Source organism: Cydia fagiglandana, chromosome 14 (genome assembly GCF_963556715.1).
Source record: "Cydia fagiglandana chromosome 14, ilCydFagi1.1, whole genome shotgun sequence".
NCBI classification, from domain to species: domain Eukaryota; kingdom Metazoa; phylum Arthropoda; class Insecta; order Lepidoptera; family Tortricidae; genus Cydia; species Cydia fagiglandana.
In genome coordinates, this window is record NC_085945.1 from 14,298,090 (window position 1) to 14,318,818 (window position 20,729).

Genomic DNA, 20,729 nt, shown 5'->3' on the forward strand with positions numbered 1-20,729 from the left:
TATTTCATATGACCCCCCACGTGTGGACGACCCACAGGTTGGATCCGATAATATATTCTACAGGCCTTCACTTACGGAAAGTTTCCTGAAAATTAGAAAAGTTTTCGGAAACTTACCGGAGGTCTTGACTTGAAATAAATGAAGACTATTTTAAAATTTGTAAAAAACTTGAGTAATTTCTGTAATAGTTCAATGTGTAAAGTTCTTCAATTTTGACTACTTTCCGATGGCACCTCAGTAGCCATCATCATCGATCTATCTATTATATCATCATTACCATATCAGCCTAACTAAAGACTTCTAGTGCTGGGCATAGGCTTCCCCAAGGACTTTTACAACGATAGCACGCTACCCTCATCCAATTGCTCTCTGAGACTTTGATCAGGCCCCAATTTCACCAGGGTGACAGGTGCGACAATTGTAAAACATCACTGTTGCTGAAGTCACAGGCAACCCTGGGCTACGGTTACCGCTTACCATCGGGCGCGCCGTATTCCTGTTTGCCACCATCATTGAATTATTTAAAAAAAACTTTATTATATCGGAAAGAAACAGATATTTCTTTTGCTAAGTTTATGACAATTGTCACAAGAAACACTACAATTGTAACGAAATTCCGACATATAACTCATTTCCTGTCAAGATTCACCGACAATTCTACAATAATATCGACTAGAAAAAATAATTCTTGTTTCACAACATAATTGTAATACATACAATTGTAGCAAAATGCCTGTCATGTTTGTAAGTATTTCTATAGAAAATATTTTATAAAATTGTAATATGTCACCTGTCGCTTGACAATTGTCGCTCGACATATGTCACTCACAATTGTAGCCGTGGTGAAATTGGAGCCAGGTCACCAGTCCATAATGTCCTTTGTCTACATTATATCTATCTATTTATTATTTAGTCTTAACTCACCATCATAAAAATACGGAAGGGTAAAATAGAGCGCGACAAAACCACCGTGAAGCGAAATAGAGCGAGACGTTTGAAAAGTTCTAAATCTAGACTACTCATGTAACATAAAAAGCGCGAAGATAATAATTACTGACGGAAATGGATGGTCTATAAAAAACCGGACAAGTGCGCCCACCGAGGGTTCCGTAGTTTTTAGTATTTGTTGTTATAGGGGCAACGGAAACACCTGAAATCTTAAACTGTCTAGCTATCACGGTTCATGAGATACAGCCTGGTGACAGACAGATGGAGGGACAGACGGACAGCGGAGTATTAGTAATGGGGTCCCGTTTTTACCCTTTTGAGTACGGAAGCCTAAAAAGGCCGTTTGGAAAATCGGAAACATGTTACTACTTTAGTAATTGTAAAATTTAATGTTAATTTATGAAGATTGAAATAAACAGGTGAACTCGTCACATATTATTTTATATTATGACATGTGTCTAATTCTGAGTCTATTTATTTACTATATTATAACGTTTTTATAGTTCGATCTACAGAGATAAAGAAAAACAATCTTTCAAATGTTTACATTGTTTTATTTTACTTTTATATTCTTTGTATTAAAAATACAGTACAAAATCACAATGATTTGTTATTAATTTGTTAAAAATAACAATCATCACCATAATTACAACACAATGTTCACATTGTCACTCTTATCTATCATATCACACATTCCTAACATTTCGAAAATACTGACATAAATAAATAACAAACTATGCATGCACCGCAGTCTCTTAAAATAATTTAATAAATAATTACGAGCGTCCAACCATCGCTAACGTCCAACAGGACGCACGTCCAAAAATCGTTCTAAATATGGCAACGCGGGTTCGCCCGCTAGTCTTTCGCTTACACTACTTAGGACACTTTAACATCACATTTGCGCTTTATTTACACAATACAACTTCAGACTAGAGCTTTGGTTTCACCGTCCGTAGCCGGCCGACCGGTATCTCTCGCGGTCCCTCGTCTGCGCCGCCTGGGGCGTCAGGAAGTACACGTGAGCGCCTTCACCAGGCAGTCGGTACGACACGAAAGAACCCGGCCGGCCTTCCCCTGCCGCGTTCACGGGCGATATCCACTCCGCATCTGGGTTTATAGGCGGCAGCGGCCTTCTGTAATTAACCGCCGTGTCACCAGCTAACGATGGTCTGTTTAAGTCATATTGCTCCCCTGCTGTGTACTGTGGCCTTTGAACTTGAGATGGCACCCTGTACTGCTGTGATCGGTATCCCGGATTAGGTATCGGGATAAACTCGCTGTCAGGGTTTATCGTCGGACGTGGTAGCCGCTCGTTCACTAGAGTGTCATCGGCTAATGACGGCGGCTTGGGAGGCTGTACCAGCTCGGCATTATGATGCCCTATAGGCTCGCTGTTAGGGTTTATCTGAGGCCGAGGGTGACGCTCGTTAACGAGAGTGTCTCTGTCCAGAGACGGCGGATTTGGACTCTGGGACTCTATGATTTCATACGCGTAATTCAGATTAATGTTGTTGTCTATCGGCGTCCTAACCGTGCCGATAGGAGGAGTCACCGCCAAACCGTTGACGTCGTGAGTACTGTCTTCGATCTTCTTGCCGAAGATGTCGAAGGAGTTCTTAGTGATGTCGTCCAGATATCTCTCGTCCTGCTGCGTGTAGTACCCGTGGCTGATCGGGCTCGGGGTCACGCTGGGAACTCTGTGGCTGACGTGATGTTGTGCTGGCTTGTCGTTTTGTATCGGAATGTGGTTTCGATTGTTTTTCGGTCTGACTTCCTTGATTATCGGGGTGTCCTCGTAATCTTCGTCTCTGGTCTTCGTTTTCGGATAGTATCTTGTAGACGTCGGTGTCTCGGTAGTCACTTGCACATTTTCTATTAAATATTGCTGGTGGGACACAGGCGAAGCTGGAGTGATGGCGTTAAACTCGTTATCCAAATTAAATGGCTTGCTGTAGCTCACCATGGGTCTAAAAGGTTCAGGGTCCAATTTCGGCGCTCGGAAACTGAATTGATCCGGTCTCGGTTTCGATTGATAACTAAACTGGTATACAGGCACTTGCACGGGTCTCGCGGTGATTGCCTTAGGTTTGTGGCCGTGTTGTCTGTGTTGCTTGGGCCTCTTAGTTGTAAACAAGTCGATAGTCTGCTGTATGTCAGCTATCTGCTGGTAGAACGCCTCGGGCCGTTTTTGTTGTGGTTGTACATACACGGGCTTCTGAATACTGAAGTATTCCTGTGTGAGCGTACGGGGGCCTTGTTTCTGTGGCCACAAGAATAACGCATCGGCTTGATCGATCGCTCCGTAAGCTACGTCCACAGCCGGGTTATACGATTGTTGGTTATTGAAAGCTTGTTGATGTTGCTGCGGTGTCGGCACAGTTTTATAATAGTTTCTACCATCAAAGAACGATGCTGGGGACGGAGAAGTTTTAGGCTGTTCGTCATAGAAGTAGAACGATGCCAAGGCGTTTTCATTTGGCTTTCGATTGTACACAGGTTGAAGCTTCGTGATCGGTACGTTGCTATTTTGGGTGTTCGAATAGTACGCTCTTAATGGCACTGGGGTCGATGTAACAAAATTGTCCGTGACCACATCGGGAGTTTTCTCTGGCACTTTGTATACAATGTAAGGTTTCTCCGTTGTAGTAGGCGGGTTTTCATATGTATCGGGATAGTCGTATATAACGGACACCGACAAAGGCTTCGAGGTAACCTTACCCCTGATTTTGTATACAGGCTTTTCTGTTTTCGGTCTTTGGTTAATTTCTTCAGGAAGATTCTGGACACGCACTGGGACTCGTTTCGGTATCTCCACAACAGTATGCGGTCTCAATTTCTGGGTCGGGACTACTTCAACATACTGCGGCGTTGTTATTGTGGTAGGCACTTCAGTTGTCCTTGGGTATTCTGTGGTAGTGGTGGTAGTAGTGGTAGGTCTAGTCTTGTACTTGTTGCGATGCACAGACGGTGTCGGCGACGGCCGTTTTATCGTCGGTTTTGGCCTGGCGTAGGTCGATGTGGTTGTCGGTCGAGTTGTCGATTTGGTTGCTGGCGTAGTTGTTTTATCTTCCATAGGAGCAAAGAAGTCTGGAGGTGGGGGCAATATAATTCCAGGTACTAATGGTCCGGCTGGCACGCTATTGTTGTAGTCCGCGCGGTAAGAAAAATTGTAAGGCGGCGGATAGTAGATCGAAGGGTCGTCTTCGTCGTACAGGTCGGACTGGTTGCTCGGTGGTGGTAGGAATGCTGCGCCCGGCGGAAAGCCTTCTGGAAAAGAGCCGTTCATGGATGGAGGGAAAGGGAATGCTCCTTCGCTCGCATTCCCGGGTAGGAATGGGAACGGAGGAATTGGCAGCGACGCTCCCCCGGTAGAAGTGTTTCCCGGATTTTCACCCGGGGCGTAGGGCGGACCTGGTGCAAAGGGGAATGGCGGAGGATATAGAGGGCCTTCGCCTTCTCGCGTAGCGTAGGGAGGGAATTGGGGCGCAGGGACACTGCCGTTAGGAGTGAGGAAGACGAGCGGTCCGTCGTCGGAGAGTCGTACTGGAAAGGGCGGTGGCACTTTTGGTTTCTGCGGTAGCTTTACTTGCCTTCTGGGCGCCTCGTAATCGTCGATCGGGGGCCATGGCCTGCGAGCGGTCTCTTTCGTTCGCTCCGGGAAGGAACCACCTTTCAACACTAATAGATGGTCCTCCGCTAGCCAAATTTCGTCTTTCTTCAGACCTCCTAATGTCTGTATATTATCCTTATCCCTAGTTTCCGCGTTTGGCTCGTAACTCACTATTCCCGGCCGCTTAGGTGTTTTAGAGAAAATTTCATTCTGAATGAGACCATATTTCCCTTCGGCCACCTGATCGGAGAGCGTCTTTTTGTCCTCGTCCACCTCTTTGGGTTTGACCGCCTCTTTGCCTTCGCCAGCGCTGGACATGAGCATGCCATCGTCCCATATGCCCTGGTTCCATCCTACGGTGCTGCCCGACTGGTCCGGCACGACCACGCCTACAAACTTGCCGGTCTCGCTCTTGGCGTCGTACGCTATCGAGTTCTTGGGGTTACCGTACTCTTTATCGGGTTTGATCTTGATATGTCCGCCGATGAGTCGCTTGATGGTTCGCTGCGACTCAGCGGGGTCGGCGTCGGGCGGAGGGCCGAGGCTGCGCTGATCGCGCACGAACGAGTCGGGCGGCAGCACGTAGGTCGGCACGAGCACGCTAGCGCGCGCCTCGCACGCCCATGCCAGCGCTAGCACGAGCGCTATCGCCGCCCCTCTCACCATCTGAAAATTTAGAAAACATCACCATTTAGTTATACAAGCCACACTACAAGTATTACGTCTAACCAAACACGGGTGTAGTAAAACTATGAATTAAGTCATCTAAGTAAGCAAATTGTTATTTAAATACGTTCCGTAGTTTTGGCTCATGAGCGCGCGAAGTGAAAGGACTCGGAGACAAAGGCGGCGGCCACTGATTCGGGCACTGCCGCGCCGCGCGCCGCTGCTCGCCTTTTATCAAGTTTTACTGACCACCTCCGACCTGCCTGGCATTGAGAATCAAGCGTTTAATTGGAAATTGAATGGCCAGTAATAACCACGAGACAGGAAGGCCGGCCTTAATACGAAAACTGCGAGTGTCATGCTGTTCGGCTTTGACTCCGTATTCCATTTTGGTTTCAATCGATCGGGCCTCATTGTTTTAAATCGCTCATTCTTCTTTAGCCTCGACGAGAGAAATGCTCATTAGCCGCAATCGCTAACGACATGAAATCTACGCGAGTTTTGAAACAATGATCGGATAATTTTTCAATATCGAACGGCACGAGCTTGTAATGCAATTTTATGGTTGAAGTCACGATTGTGCATTAGCCGAGTTGTGCGCAAAATCGCGTCTCTTTAGATGATTGCGGCGTGGGCGACATGTGACACGGGGCCGAAATGCGCGAAATGGTTAAACGACATTATATTGCGACACGAGCGCGTTTGTTGCAGCGAAAGCGCTCTGAGGCTGTCCCGAGTGGTTTAATGGTGGAGTTAGATTTAGAGCAGTTAGGGCAGTGAAGGTTGAGTCGCCGGTCCGGTGGGCGTTGCAGGGCGCCGTGAAAGGCACGGTCGCCTAGCCGCGATAAGAACACGAACGCTCGCCGGAAAGTGTACCGGCCCATTAAACAGAAATAGGCGGCTGCGCGTGCCCTGCCGCGCCTTGCAAAATTGCGCTATCGATGTTTTTAATTGGTTCGATTCTGCTCCAGATTGATACTAATGATATTACCCCAATAGGTTACTCTGACCTTTCAACTACAAGTTAGATGCTAGACGAATTTTGGAGGGAAATGCTTTGGACGTAAATCACGGCAACCTTGATTTGTTTAATAATCGCATTGTCGCGGTTGAGCAACGCTTGCATAACGCCCACCGGTTGTTTGCTTTCCGGACCCAATAACTACCACTTTACTAAACTATATATCAGCGAAAACAACTACCTAAATAAATGAGTAAAGTTCAATGTAAACAATAGGCTCCTGACATTTGCCGAATCATCCTTTAAGTGCATCCTTTCGTTTATATCTCGTTAGCCTTCATAAGTATTGTCGCGATTGTCACTAGGTACCGAACTAAAGGTTTTATATTATTAAAAGTCTGTCGTAATGCGACATGAGCGATGGAAACTAAGACAAGCGCGCGGCCTTGGCGAGGCAAGGTGCCCGATTTTTTTTGCGGTCAGTACAAAACGTGCAGTGATTAAACAAAACCAACGGCCTGGGATTCCAATCGATTCCCGAGCTCGAGCGAATCGAACGCTGCTACTAACCAGTATAAGATAGCTTCTCAATTACGCATAGTTACCATGAGTCTTGAGATTACAGATTTACTGGTTCTAGTTGCTCAGCAATGGGAATGCACGGCCTGGGAGTGTCGCAGCCGCTTTCAACAATGCCCAGCCTTGTGGCTGTTGTGAACACGCCCTAACCGCCGATCAGCACACAAAGCCATTGTTTTTCCTCAGATTCTAATGCTGTGAGCTTTCTTTACGTTCTCTTTTCACCGAGCGTTGGGAAACGGCCGGGTGATGCATTGTTGACGATTTGTATTCAGCTCGGTACGCCGACTTTCCATCGGCCTTTGTGTGTGCTCGCGTCCACACCAGGATGTGTTTCGTCACACGCATTTTTCAACCCGGTCCTTTCTCGCGTCGTGTTTAGTTACTATTACCGTAATGTCCGTAATTACCGTACGGACGTCTCTGGTCGGCATAATTGCATACATAGATCTTGAGCTTACGGAACGACGGAAACCTACGCGTATTTATTACAGCTTACACTAAGTACCGACTGTTTGCATTTGCAACCTGTGTGTCTGCCATATTATTAGTTTGATAACTTGTCCGTCAAGCTTGTTCTGGACACGCGTTAATATTATTATTGCACAATAATGAATCGATCGTATCAATCGATATTATTAAAAGTACACGTGGCGATCTGGTTTTGTCACTTTCGAAACTGTAACAGATTGTTGACTGTGGCATTGGTGGCCCCGAGCGGCTACAATTATGCACTTTGTCCTTATAAGGTACTGTGTGTGTGTGTGTAACAATGTGGTCATTATGGTCGGAATGTCCACCTTGAGTCTTCGATAATTGATTCGGAAATAGCGTTATAATGATCTAGGTTTTCGTATCCTAGCTGCGTAATATTACTTAAAAACATATTTTCTGCAAACAAAGAATCGTTTTGTTTAAGTCTAGTTTCGTCTAGCAAGTTGATATCGTATTCTTTCCTAATCAAAATAATTTCAATTTCAAACTATAATTACTTTCAAAATTACACAGCAGAGTTAATTCGCGTTAACAAGTTGCGACGCGTCACGTAATTGAGTCGGTAAATGTTTCGGGTGAGCGGAGCCGGCCAGCCGTTTAGGATGCGCACGCGTCGCGTCGTTAGCGTGGATCGATTAGGGTTGCTAGCATCAAACAATTTTTTTAAAGATAGAACTTCTTTAGGCGCGTTGGTCATTTTTTGAGATGGGAAAACCATTAAACTCGCGTCACCGTTACTGACGTCACGAAGGCTGATATTTCATACAAAATTTTAAGGACGGTAGACCTTATTAACCTTACAACATTACGGGAAGGCTACTGTCAAATAAAAAAAAAAAACTGTCAAATTGCATAAATATTTTTTGTATTACGTTTGCATATTGAACATTGTAGTTCTTTCGCTTGTACAGTCGCCATCATATATATCGGAGCGGCTAAGGTGCTCACAAATATCTGAACACGCCTCTATTGTCAGGGCGTTAGTGTGTGTTCAGATATTGTGAACACCTTGGCCGCTCCGATATATCTGATGGTGACTGTACTTCTTTTCATTATAGGTATTTGTGATTAGCTTCTGTTTGTCTTGAATTTTCCGAATTTGTTAGATAATGACTTTATGTTGCAATTTACTAAATCAAGCGACTTTATAAATGCTACTGTGTGAGTATATAACTAAAATTTGTACCTATTTCACTAATGAATTGAAATTAGCATGAAATGAGAAATGCGTAGATTTTGTAAACTCAATTTTATCTATCTAAGCTTCTGTTTCGTTGTCTTATACTTAAAACCCATCAGTAAATTACTCAACCGTAACAAAACTGTCTGAAACGCGTATCCATTTTTCAACTGTAAATCCAATCTAAATCTTTCTAATCCCAACAAAAAGCGATGAGTAATTGGAATTACTAAATTATTTTGCGTAACGCAGGCAACCCTAATCGAGCGCGTGCCGTCTGATTGATCTACGGCCTCATTATACCGTTAAGTTTAAAAGGTCGCAAATACATCGCACTTTATGTTATAAACGTGACTTTTGTAACTGACATGGTAGCTGTAGGTATGATCAAATTTATCACAAAATAGTTGCATACAGAAGGTACGTTTTAGTGTGATTTAGTTGCGATGGTAGCTATTAAACGTTTAGATTAGACGTTCTGTAAACATAGTTTATGGTCTGCAATTTAACCTCGCATAGTGCTATGCTTTTGTTTTTAAAATATACAGGGTGATTCAGGAGACGTGAGCAGGACTTACACTGCGCATTTCGTAAATTATAAGCAACTGTTTCGTATCAGTATTAGTGGGGTTAACGTTAATTTTCTAGTCGTGTTGAAAAAAAAGTTATTAATTTATTTACGACATGCATGGTCACCCTAAATTTAGAATACTAAACTACCGATATTCTGTGTCAAATTGAATGTCATCACTGTCATCACGGTCTGGTTACTTTTGAAAACTCGTATCTTACTCAAGTTGACAGTTTATTTTCTTCGTAATCAAAATGCTGTCATTACGGTTAAAGAGGTTTTATGTTTATTAATTAGGTCTTGTAGGGTGACCATGATTGTACAGAATTGAATTTGCCCTCACCAAAAAGTAAAAAAATAGGAAAAAGTGTGGTTGTTTCACCTAAATACGACGGTGATCGATCAATTAACAGTTACTGAGTGTGCAGGATTAGTCCTGCTCACGTCTCATGAATCACCCTGTATACGGGCATTCAACGGCTAAATCCAAACCAGATTTGATTCGCACTGTATTATTTATTTAGTCTTATTGTAATCTTTAAACGTCGAGTTATCGTTTAACATAGCCATCTGTTTTCAATTTAAGTATTAACTCGCAAATTAAAAGCCTGGTTAAAAGTAAAGCATATGTCACCCCGGCAATCTAACGTGGAAACCCGTCCTTTCAACTTCTCGGCTTAATAATAATCGACCAAACCGTTAAAAGCAAAATTGAAAAGCGAATTCTAATTTACAATATAACTGCAACTAGAAATCTGTGTCAATTGACACGATCACACTGGATGCGTCCACAAACAGGTTCCATCGCCTTGACCGCCGATCCCTGACACTATTTGCATCTACTATATGGAACAATAGAAACTTAATGTAATTAACGATACTGAAGACGACATTTGCGGATCCACGATGCTAACATTCAAAGGGATTCAACATTTATCGATGTACTGACATTCTGTGATAAATCATTACGATATATATATATATATTGCTTTAAGGTCATAGAACAATATAAAAATGTGTATAGGAGAATTTTCTTTGATCTCAGAATTAATCGACTAGATGATAACAATAAGCGAGATCAATGGGTCTATTTTTGCGCTAATTAAGTATTGAGACTGGATTTAAAAAAAAATTAACTCGCTCGCTTGCGTTAACACGAAACAAATGAGTAAGAGAGCGACTCAGGATATTAAGTTTGATTTGAATTGAACTCAAACTTAATGTTGATTTAGTTGTTGTCCTGTTGACTTTTTCTGTTTCTACCGTTCTACGTTTTTTGTCTTTCTGATGCATGGTAATCTTTCTATAACGTATTTATTACCTCGAATCTTCTTAACTAAAATTTAATGATTGTTTTAACGATTCGTCAGAACTTGTATAGATGGTTAACGGCTTGCGGGTTATGAGTTCGTAAAAAACAGATTACAGTAATCAGGATCACAGTAATCCAGTTTTGAATCCGGATTTAATGACAGGTCATATTTAGGTATTTTCCACTGTTTTAAACTAGAAGTCTGTATTAAAACCTTATCAGTTTAAGAAAATATTGTCGAAAAGGTGATAAAAAAATATTTGCTCAGTATATGGAAAATCACTACTTGCATTGCGTAGTTTTCATTCATTACTTTTTATCTCTTCTATAGAATTGTAGTTATTATCTCAAACAATTAGGTTTAAGATAATGCAATAAAACCTAAGTATTGTAATTTCATAGTTTATCATCACTGAATAAATTCGCCACGCCTGGTTAAGGTCCCCTAGACGACGACCTCGCATTTTAATTCACCTTAATGTGGGAATTCCTTTATAATGTCTTAAACAACGTCTGAATCAGATTATGTTAGCTTTTAATAAAACGCTAAGTCTACGCCTTTGTCCAAATTCACAATATTGGTAACGAACGTAGGCGTTTACGATTATTAGCCTTTAATGTTAAGAGTCGTTAGTGTATAATGAAATTAATGATTGAAATCCTTTTTAGCGTATCTGGTTTTACCGAAATAGATTTTATTGGTTTATTAATACTGAGATTACATGTACCTATTTAAAATTGCTCTTTTGTACATGATCGTACCTACGTCTTATACAATTCATAGTTAAGTTCTGTTTCGTTAGAAGGACCTATGTCGTTGTTGTTTTATATTTTTCTTTGGTATTCAAGTAATGTACCATACATGTTCTTACAATGGTATAAATACACGTAAGATTCGCAATGACAATAATCTTTGTTATTTTCATTTAATGGTATGAGATCACCTTGTAATATCGATCTATTTCCCCGAGTCGTGACTAGGTACGGCGCGCACGCGCCACTCGCAGTGAGATATTTCAAACTATTTTTCTATGGGCTCTGTCATGTGGCCCATTGTTAGCGGATTTATGATTTATAATGATACTAAACTCCAAGGTAATGTGCACATTGTGCAAGTCTTTCTACAGTAATGGATATACAACAATTTTCAAATGTTATTAATGTTATTATACTAGAAAATGTATTCGTTATGAACATATTTTAGGCAGGTTCCTGGGTTGCTTGTATATCTATCCGTCTCTGCAGTATCATAGCATTGTATGTAGGGTGGCCACATGGAAGAATTAAATGTCCTGATAAAAATCCTGACATCACCCTAAAAATCAGGACATTTCTTGTAACAGAGATTTGGCGTAGCTTTAACGACGCTCCGGCGGCGGCGCGCTGCTTTCTGCGGTGTACTGTATCGTGGATCTACCTTTCCCTTTCCCTCCGTCCGACCCGCATCGCATTCGTTACGGAGTATATCACGTAAACATATTTTTTTATAAGGTCATTCTTAAAAATCCAGACACTTGCCAAGTCCGGCGGCAATCCGGACAAAGGGTCAAAAATCCTGACATGTTCGGACAAATCCGGACGTATGGCAACCCTAATGTGTATAATTTTCGGTGTCACTAGCATAGTAAAGTACATTATCTCCATGCACAGCATTCTTCATCATTGTTCTACATGGTATAACTTGGCAAGGTCTGGGTCTCATACACCTTGTATGTCGTTTTGACCTCCGATTGACAACTGTTTAGTAGGCTTGCAGAAATGTGAATATATGGTGTTGTATTATTAGCGGATGTCAAAGCACAATACAAAATATACTATAGAGCTGCGACCTCGTTATAACTTCGCCATACAAAAATGGTGAGAATTGCAGCTTTGTATAATAAACATGTCAAATCTCTCTACTAGCATTTTCATATGACTTATAAGTGTATTACATATTTTACATAAGCATTTATGCTCGTTATTTTCGTCTATTTATTCAAATGCACGCACGTTGAATGGAATCTCACCCTTGAGTTTTTAAGAAAAGAACCTTCACACCAATTAAATTGGTAAACTTCCGTGTACTTGCTGCTTGTTAACTTCGTCTCACAAATATGTCGTGTGTCCATTATTTAATGTATCACTATATCTCACAGATCATGATAGCGATAACATGTTTTCATTTGCCGGTTAATTAAACAAATCTGTCTTAGTATTGTGTCCCAATTTTAATATTTATATAACTATTTACACACGTTTAGTTTGCCTTTCTTTTCCCACTAAACTTTCTTAGCATTGTTTCGTAAGTCCGTAAAGTGGTCACATCCAGCTTTATTGTACGTAATCTGCCGTGTAATGCGCTCCCATGTCATACGTTCGTAATTGCTGTTACAGCATCCTCAAATTCTACATCTCCGTTCCGGCCCCATCCAGTACGTGTCTTGTTAACTTATGAACTTCCTTATCGACGACAATTTCATCAAATTAACCATTACTGTCTTTAACATGCATCTTTTATTGTTGCAGGTAAGTCATCTATCTATCATCTCACAGTTATTAGTCGGCAACGATTCACATCGGAAGGTAAGATCAACAACGCTTTGTGATATACCAGTATGAGGTAAACATCAATTAGCTGATACATAGATAATGCTAGCTATTAGTTAGTTCTGTATTGTTTAATATGAGCCTCTTTTGCAAGAGTTTCAAAATTTTTCCGCCACTATGCCTTGCCTTTTGGTGTTTTTCGGAGCGTGGCGCATAATAGGCAACCTTAGATTGCGCGCGAGTCCTTCGCTCGGTGCGCGTGAAAAGCTGCATATTTTAATATCTGTTGCATTTTGTAACTTTATTTTCAACGGCAATTTGGATAGTTATCAGATTAGCGTTTACGGTAATTATTTCCAAGGTAAACTTTATATTTGTTGCGAGGTAGGTACGTGCGGAACTAGCGACATTATGGCTGACAACGCTGTAGTTATAATAACAGTAATGAGTTATGGTTGCGGTTATTTCGTCTCGTTAGCCCGCTGATGACGAAGCGCGACTAACACAACTATTGTCTGTCTCTTGCTACATACGCGGTTACAAAAATCATTGTCTTTTTATTTTGTTTTTGCTATCTCGGTTTTCCCTGATCGTGGTTTTTGTTGCACTTATTCAGCCGGATCTTTACTTGTACCTCTTGACGTCAACACGGTCTCAACCCATTATAAATGAGTATTTAATCGTTATTTGCGTATGCTAATATATAATCCACGTTCGGAACGGCACGCGTTTCGTCTTGTTTATAATTTAGCAACGTCTAGGTTACTAATGCGCACATTGTCGAACCCCGTGTGAAATAGACCGAGGACGCCAGTCTTGTCCACTCAGACACACGAAATCTGATATTGTACTACATGTTGCCTATTATTATCATTTTGTTTATTCAACACCTTTATATCTACATCTAATCAATGTACTACTGTATGCAAACATGGCCGATTCACCTATGTATGAACGATTACGTAGTGTGATTTTTAAAGGTCTGCTACTGCTTATTATACTCACATTTATTAAATTATTTGCTCAGTAAATTTTTCAGTCTTACTACATTGTTATTGTATCCACTCAACCCGTTTCAAATTCAAGGCAACACTTGCATATGGCAGATGACATTGCAATCAGGTAAGACCCAAGAAGGTGACCTAGCTATGTAGAATATCGATGTGTCATCGCTATTTCTGATATAATACCATAACGGTTCATGTTTGCGCTCATATGAGTCTTGTGTATGCGGAATCTATGTTAAATGTGTGCGTTTCTACATAGATGTGAAATCTCTTTTACTTTCTATGCATTCAAATTGCTAAAGTGCTACTTGTTATGTGTAACAGACGTAAGTTACACTTAAAAACACATATTTGCAGCTGCAAATAGTTGTCAAAATTAGATTTACAATCACAACTAACCGGCTATATTTGCTTTATCGCGATTACGATCTCGGCTGTTATGGGTTTTTAACCGAATTTATCTGGTTTTTACTCACGGGCACAATAAACGAATCTTTGTATCCGCGTTTTAATTGATATTTGTGTTATTTTCACACGATTTGCCTAAACGTTCAAATGATGAGGGTATACTATTGTTATTGTTTACTTCCTCAACTTTAACATTACGATTGTATTGCTTTTGTAAATAAGCTACTGGCACTCTCATATCTTAAGATTACATCCAGTGGCGGATTTGCAGTCTTTGCCGCCCTAGGCCCCAAGCCTTGTAGCCGCCCTCCTTTCTCAGCATCAGCACCCATCATATTGACAACATTTAGATCAAGCAACGAAAAGGTATAGAGGGAAATGCTTGGGACACATTTTTAACTTAGTAACTTTTTTGGACTCATTAGGAGGTGAACATATCAAAAGTCCCCTTGAGCGGGGGTAGGGGGGGGTTGGTTTGAAGGTCATATTTTTCGGCTTTTCGCTTATTATATCTCAGAAACTATAGTCCTTGTGACATGATCATATGAACATAGGTTTTACGAAAAAAATAAGCAAATACTTATTCATTTTAAGTTACAGTTTTACCAATAACATTGACTTTTTATGTACCTTCAAAAACATTCAAAAAATCTAAAAAATAAATACAAGAAAAACTTTTTTTTTTCTATTTTCTTGTATAACTGCTAAACTATTTATCCTAAAATTAAATATATATATAAATTGCCTCCATATTTATAATTCGTTTATTTAAGTTACACGTCCATCTTTGGGTCACAAACTTACATATGTGTGCCAAATTTCAATTGGTCCAGCAGTTTCGGAGAAAATAGGCTGTGACAGACGGACAGCCAGACGCACGAGTGATCCTATAATAGACCGGGAGATAGTGACACATTTTACTGGGTCATTTGTTGTTCTTTCCTTCATTACGTACTTAGACCCCTGACGAACCGCCATACTGAGGCGAACACAATAACAAAAAAAAAAAACAATTCAATCATTTGTGCCAAGCTAATTTTTGCACAGGTGATCATCGTCGAGCAGCCATTCATGGACATCACCATGCCATACTTTTCGGATGGTTCCAAATGGCCGCCATACCGCCGCAAGGGAGTTAATTTTTTTTTTATTGTTAAACGATTTGTACCATCTTGAAATATTTTTTCATGACTTTCTGTGTGATCATAAAGTGTGGACATGAAAAAATCTGGTCGGTTTGAATGCGATCTGTCGGCGTTCATTTGTTTTAAAAACAAAAAAAATTATGTCAAACCTTACTGTCAATACTCGATTCTATCAATCTGTTTCGGTATTTTTATAATATATGATGTAATTAAAAGAATGCCGTCCAAAGAACTTGCAATACGAAAAAAAATCGTGAACATGTTTCAAGAAAATCTAGGCATTTCACAAAACGACATTGCTAAGTGTCTGAAAATCAATAAATCGACGGTACAATCGGTACTTTCTAAGTTCAAAAAGGACTTGACTGTGGAACGGAAGCAAGGAAGCGGTAGAAAAAGTGGACCTGTGGACAAAAAAAAGGCAAAGAAGGTAGTCGAGTGTTTTACGAGAAATCCGGGCATATCTATCCGAGATGTTGCAAAAAAGTTGAAAGTGTCCAAATCGTATGTGCAGAAAATTAAACGTTACGAAGGTTTAAAGACTTATAAAGCTGTAGTCAGACCTAATAGGTCAGAAAAACAAGAAAATTCTGTCAAATCACGCTGTAGAAAATTGTACGACCAGTTTCTGACAAAATATGATTGCCTAGTCATGGATGACGAAACATACGTCAAGGCTGATTTTAATCAGTTACCTGGGCAACAGTTTTATGTGGCAAAAAATAAGGCAACTATTCCTGATGAATATAAAAAAATTAAATTATCAAAATTCCCAAAACGTCACATGATTTGGCAAGCGATATGCTCCTGCGGTAAGAGGAGCAAAGCTTTCGTGGCTTCTGGGACAATCAATGGAGAAGTTTACAAGAAGGAGTGTCTGCAAAAGAGATTGCTGCCTTTCATCCAACAACATACGGGTTCTGTACTGTTTTGGCCGGATTTGGCGACATGCCATTACAGTGCGGTTGTCATGGAGTGGTACAGAAATAATAACGTAACCGTAGTACCAAAACAAGCAAATCCCCCCAATTGCCCAGAACTGAGGCCCATTGAGAAATATTGGGCCATAGTGAAAAAAAATCTAAAAAAGTATAAAACGGATTGTAAAGACGTTAAAACTTTTAAGGCGAAGTGGCAAAAAGCTAGTAAAGAAGTTTCTGATTATGTTGTTCAGCGAATGATGACGAAGGTGAAGTCTAAAGTACGTAATGTCATACACACGCATAAACTTGAGTAACTTTTGTATTGTATTTTTATAGCCTCTGACATGTATTATTAGTAAAAAAAAAGTTACATTAAATTTCGTTTTATTGAGGAAATTACAAAAAAATATGTACGACCAAATTTTTTCGTGTCCACACTTTAAATGGAAATCTCACAATGCCATACCTGTAGGAGGTGGCAAATGTGTACAATATTTTTTTTTTATTTCAAGTATGGTGCCCCTTTTTCCCCCTATTAGAAGTATGGCAAATATAATAATGGTCACATTGCATCATATAATTTCCAAAAATCCAAATGCCATACTGGTACAAATCGTCAAAAAATTGTTTTTTGTTTTAAGTCTTGGCTTAAGTCTCACAGTCGTCCGCCCCGTTGTTATAATCTGGAATTTTTTTTTAGGTATAATTGTATCCAAACAAACAGAATATGATGATGCCACGGTGTAAAAAAAATATTTTACGTATACATAGTCGTATTTTTGAAACGTGTCGATTAAATAAGTTTTTCAAGTATGGCAGCACTTTTTCCCCCTACTATAAGTATGGCAATTATAATAACGGTCACATTTTATCAAATACTTTCCAAAAATTTAAATGCAATACTGGTACAAATCGTTTAGCAAAAAAAAAAATGATTGAATTGTTTTTTTTTTATTATTGTGTTCGCCTCAGTATGGCGGGCTGTAAGTCACACCGGAGAAGTATGGCATTACGCTACCGCCTACTTCTTTTTTATGGACTATCGGAAAATACGAGGATTTTTGTGGAACAAATCGTTCGACACTCGTATTTTATCCGACACGTTCGACTAACGCCCACGCGATTGGGCCGCCGGTACCAGCGCTATGACCATCATTTTTATTTCGTTCATTACGTACTTAGACCCCTGACGAACCGCCATACTGGTACAAATGACCCAGTAAAATGTGTCACTATCTCCCGGTCTATAAGGATTCCATTTTTTCCTTTTGAAGTACGGAACCCTATAAACGGGGAACAAGGCGCGAAGGCGTCAACAATCTGCGAAATCGACGCCACACTCGCGTTCGCGGCTTCGGGCCGCGATTCGCGCACAAGTGTGGAGGGCCCTCAAGATATCGTAAAAATTGAAGCTTGTAGCAACTTTAAACAACTTTCATTTTGTATAATGAGCATGTCGTTAGAACGCATAGTTGCCGAGATATAAGCGAAAAGCTGAAAAATGTGACCTTCAAACCCCACTCTTCCCCCGGCTCAAGGGCTACGGCCGGGGACTTTTGATATGTTCACCTCCTAGATGGTCGAAATAAAGTTAGGTACAAAGTTAAAAATTGTATTTCAAGCATTTCCCTCTATAGGTACATTTTTTTGAGAATCCGTTGCCTGGCCTAATTTTGAGTTATTTTTTGTTAACATCAGCTAATTTTTTGTCACAATTTGCCGCCCCTAATATCTCGCCGCCCTAGGCCCGGGCCTACTGTGCCTTATGGGAAATCCGCCACTGATTACATCATCGTGTGTGGCTCTGGTGCATTTATTTTAATACTGAGCGCGATCGGAAGTCACCAATTTACTCTCTAATGCTTGATAGCTACATGATCATTATTCATCTTCAACCCATATGGCGAGCAATCAAAAAATTCATATCAACTTTCTTCAATTAAAAAAATGCAATCGATTGGCAATTATAAATGGAACCTGCTCCAGATTTGAACGCTCTAGTTATCGATTATGTATTGATAAACCTTTAACGATTTGATTATTAACGGGTATGTACGTGACATAAGAGTTAATCGAGTTACACGTATCGAACTAATCAAGTTTAAATAGTCACGTAATTCGTATCGATAGTTCGACGCAAATGTACATTTAGTATCGCATACACGTTTGCACGCTGTACCGTTACGATTTTATGTCTTAGTTTACAACAGAATTCTTAATTCCTCTCGGTAATCGAAACAGAAAGAACAGTTGTAATCCAAAATGAGACGAAACTTGATTTGAAAATAAATTGTAATATCCTAGCTACCATGGAATTCCATTGTCTTAAAAGCAGTGTGGTGTAATGGAATGCACACTCATGTGCTATTAAGGCACCATATCCTAGACAAAACTCATTATATCTAATAAAGTCATCTAAGCGATGTTAGGTGGTCTTTACTGATTGCTTTGAATGAGTTGTTACGATGTTACTGATGCTTCACATTAACACACGCATATCCATTCATAAAGTCCTACGCTTGATTTGCTATCGTTAGAATTGTTTTGAAGCGATGCAACGTGTCGTGTGGGCGAACATTTTGACATTGTAGGCGTTTCGGGTCATGTCTTTACTTATTGTTATATATTTGCGAAACTGTTTATTATTCGCTGTTATTTGCATTATCATCCAATTAGGAATTTATATAAAGGATTAGTCATGTTTGGTGAAATAATTTTATAGGTAACCGAGTCTGAGACTCGATTCGCCGAAACGCGCATTTGTTTGCATTTTCCCACAGGTGTTTCTTTATACGAGCACGTCATTGAGTTTTATGTCGAAGGCTGAGCTCTGTGAAACTTTAAGTTTAATATTTGTGTCGCGATACCGAACCTTATTGTTGTGGCGTTCATTGTTGCCGGCGTCGTGAGATCTGGGTCGGGGCCCTACTGCAGAATTGTCACTATAAAACCATACTAAAACTCATAAAACAACAGTAAACTTGCGCTTACATTTCTGATAACGGTTGAGGCTGCAGCTTTGGTCAACACTTCTTGATATTCAATCGCACATCACACGGATGCTAAAGTCACTTCACTTGAGTTTTTTTTTAATCACTGGTCAGTCACTGGCACATGTCGGGAACTGTCTCGGAGGTCGGTCGGTGCTCGAATGCTGGCTCCCGGGTTCCTGTGGTGGGGTGGCACGTGTGGTCGTCTAGTCTCGCGGCGCATGAGTGGCGAGGTGGTAGGGGGCGCACAGAGTAAATACTCCGGCCGTAGCGCGTGCGCCGCTCACGCACACACTGACGGTTGTCACCCACACGTGGATAACAATAACATGTTTAATATCTAATGATGAGTGTTTGATAATAAATTGATGGGGGAGCCCTATCGTCCTCGTGCTTAGACGGATGTCGCCGGTACGCTATTGTTCATAAGATGATGTAACGTGTTTATGTTATGGGTCTTGGATTAATTACATCCTACTATATAATTTACTATTGCCCTTCTATGGTCCTTTGATTTGAAATGATTCATTTATAAGTATAGCATCAATATCTAGAACTGATTAATAATTAATGTACTGACTGTATTATCGACCACATTTGTGTGGGTGACTCTACAATTGCCCTTAACTTTCGTAATATTCAAAGGATTTTCTAACACACGTCAAAAAGTAAAATAACTGTTTTATAATTATTGGTAATCGTAAAAGTGTATACAGATAAAATTAATTTGAACTGCCAGAATCTTAAATTGCGGGAAAATGTGTTTATCTTAATATTTTTCAACTGCCATCAATAATTTATGCATTTGCTATGTTATTTCTGTATTCACGATTATTAGAATAATATTCTGCTTTCGTGAGGATATTATGAATCTTAATTTATTGGTATTACATACGTTGTTGTCAACACGGCCACGCATATCTGATTAAATATAATCGTAAGGTCGTTCTTTTAGGTAACGTCGAAACCAACGCCTTCCGATGAGCGAGCGATGTTATTCCACCACTTTAACCTGAATCATAATCAACGCTTCACTCCAATAAGCAATTAAACAGGTTATGTAAGGTGTCATCGACACCGCGTCCTCGTAAGGTCGCCCGGACCCCCAATTTGCATAATGGAGTGTGTACAGAAACATTTTACAGTTGTTTTTTACGCGTCCCGGATCTTGGGAGTGCATTCCGGTGTGTAGAGTAGCCGATATCTAGAGCAGTCAGGTTTTTAATTTTGAGAATAGGTTGTCGCTGGTTTTCGAGTATTTTCGGATTTTATTTTAGATAAATTACCGCTTACTTAGGGTTCCAGTGCTGAACAATGACCTTTCCCTTTTCTACTCTGACCTATTTATAGTATACAGGGTGGAAAGATAAGTCGGGCCCTGGAGGGAAACTACCTTAAATCC

At 40.4% G+C, this 20,729-nt stretch overlaps 2 protein-coding genes across 2 annotated transcripts in view; one reads left to right on the forward strand and one right to left on the reverse strand.

Annotated features, from left to right (window-relative positions):
• The window catches only part of LOC134670447 (N-alpha-acetyltransferase 15, NatA auxiliary subunit-like), a 124,019-nt gene that overhangs the window by 9,799 nt on the left and 93,491 nt on the right, over positions 1–20,729 (forward strand). The gene's annotated exons all lie outside the window — the stretch shown is intronic.
• Positions 1,488–19,560, reverse strand: LOC134670898 (uncharacterized). The gene is made up of 2 exons (XM_063528717.1): positions 19,329–19,560; positions 1,488–5,227 (listed from the first exon to the last, which is right to left on the reverse strand). The coding sequence occupies exon 2, from the start codon at positions 5,225–5,227 to the stop codon at positions 1,895–1,897; it is 3,333 nt and encodes a 1,110-aa protein (XP_063384787.1). The 5' UTR covers positions 19,329–19,560; the 3' UTR covers positions 1,488–1,894.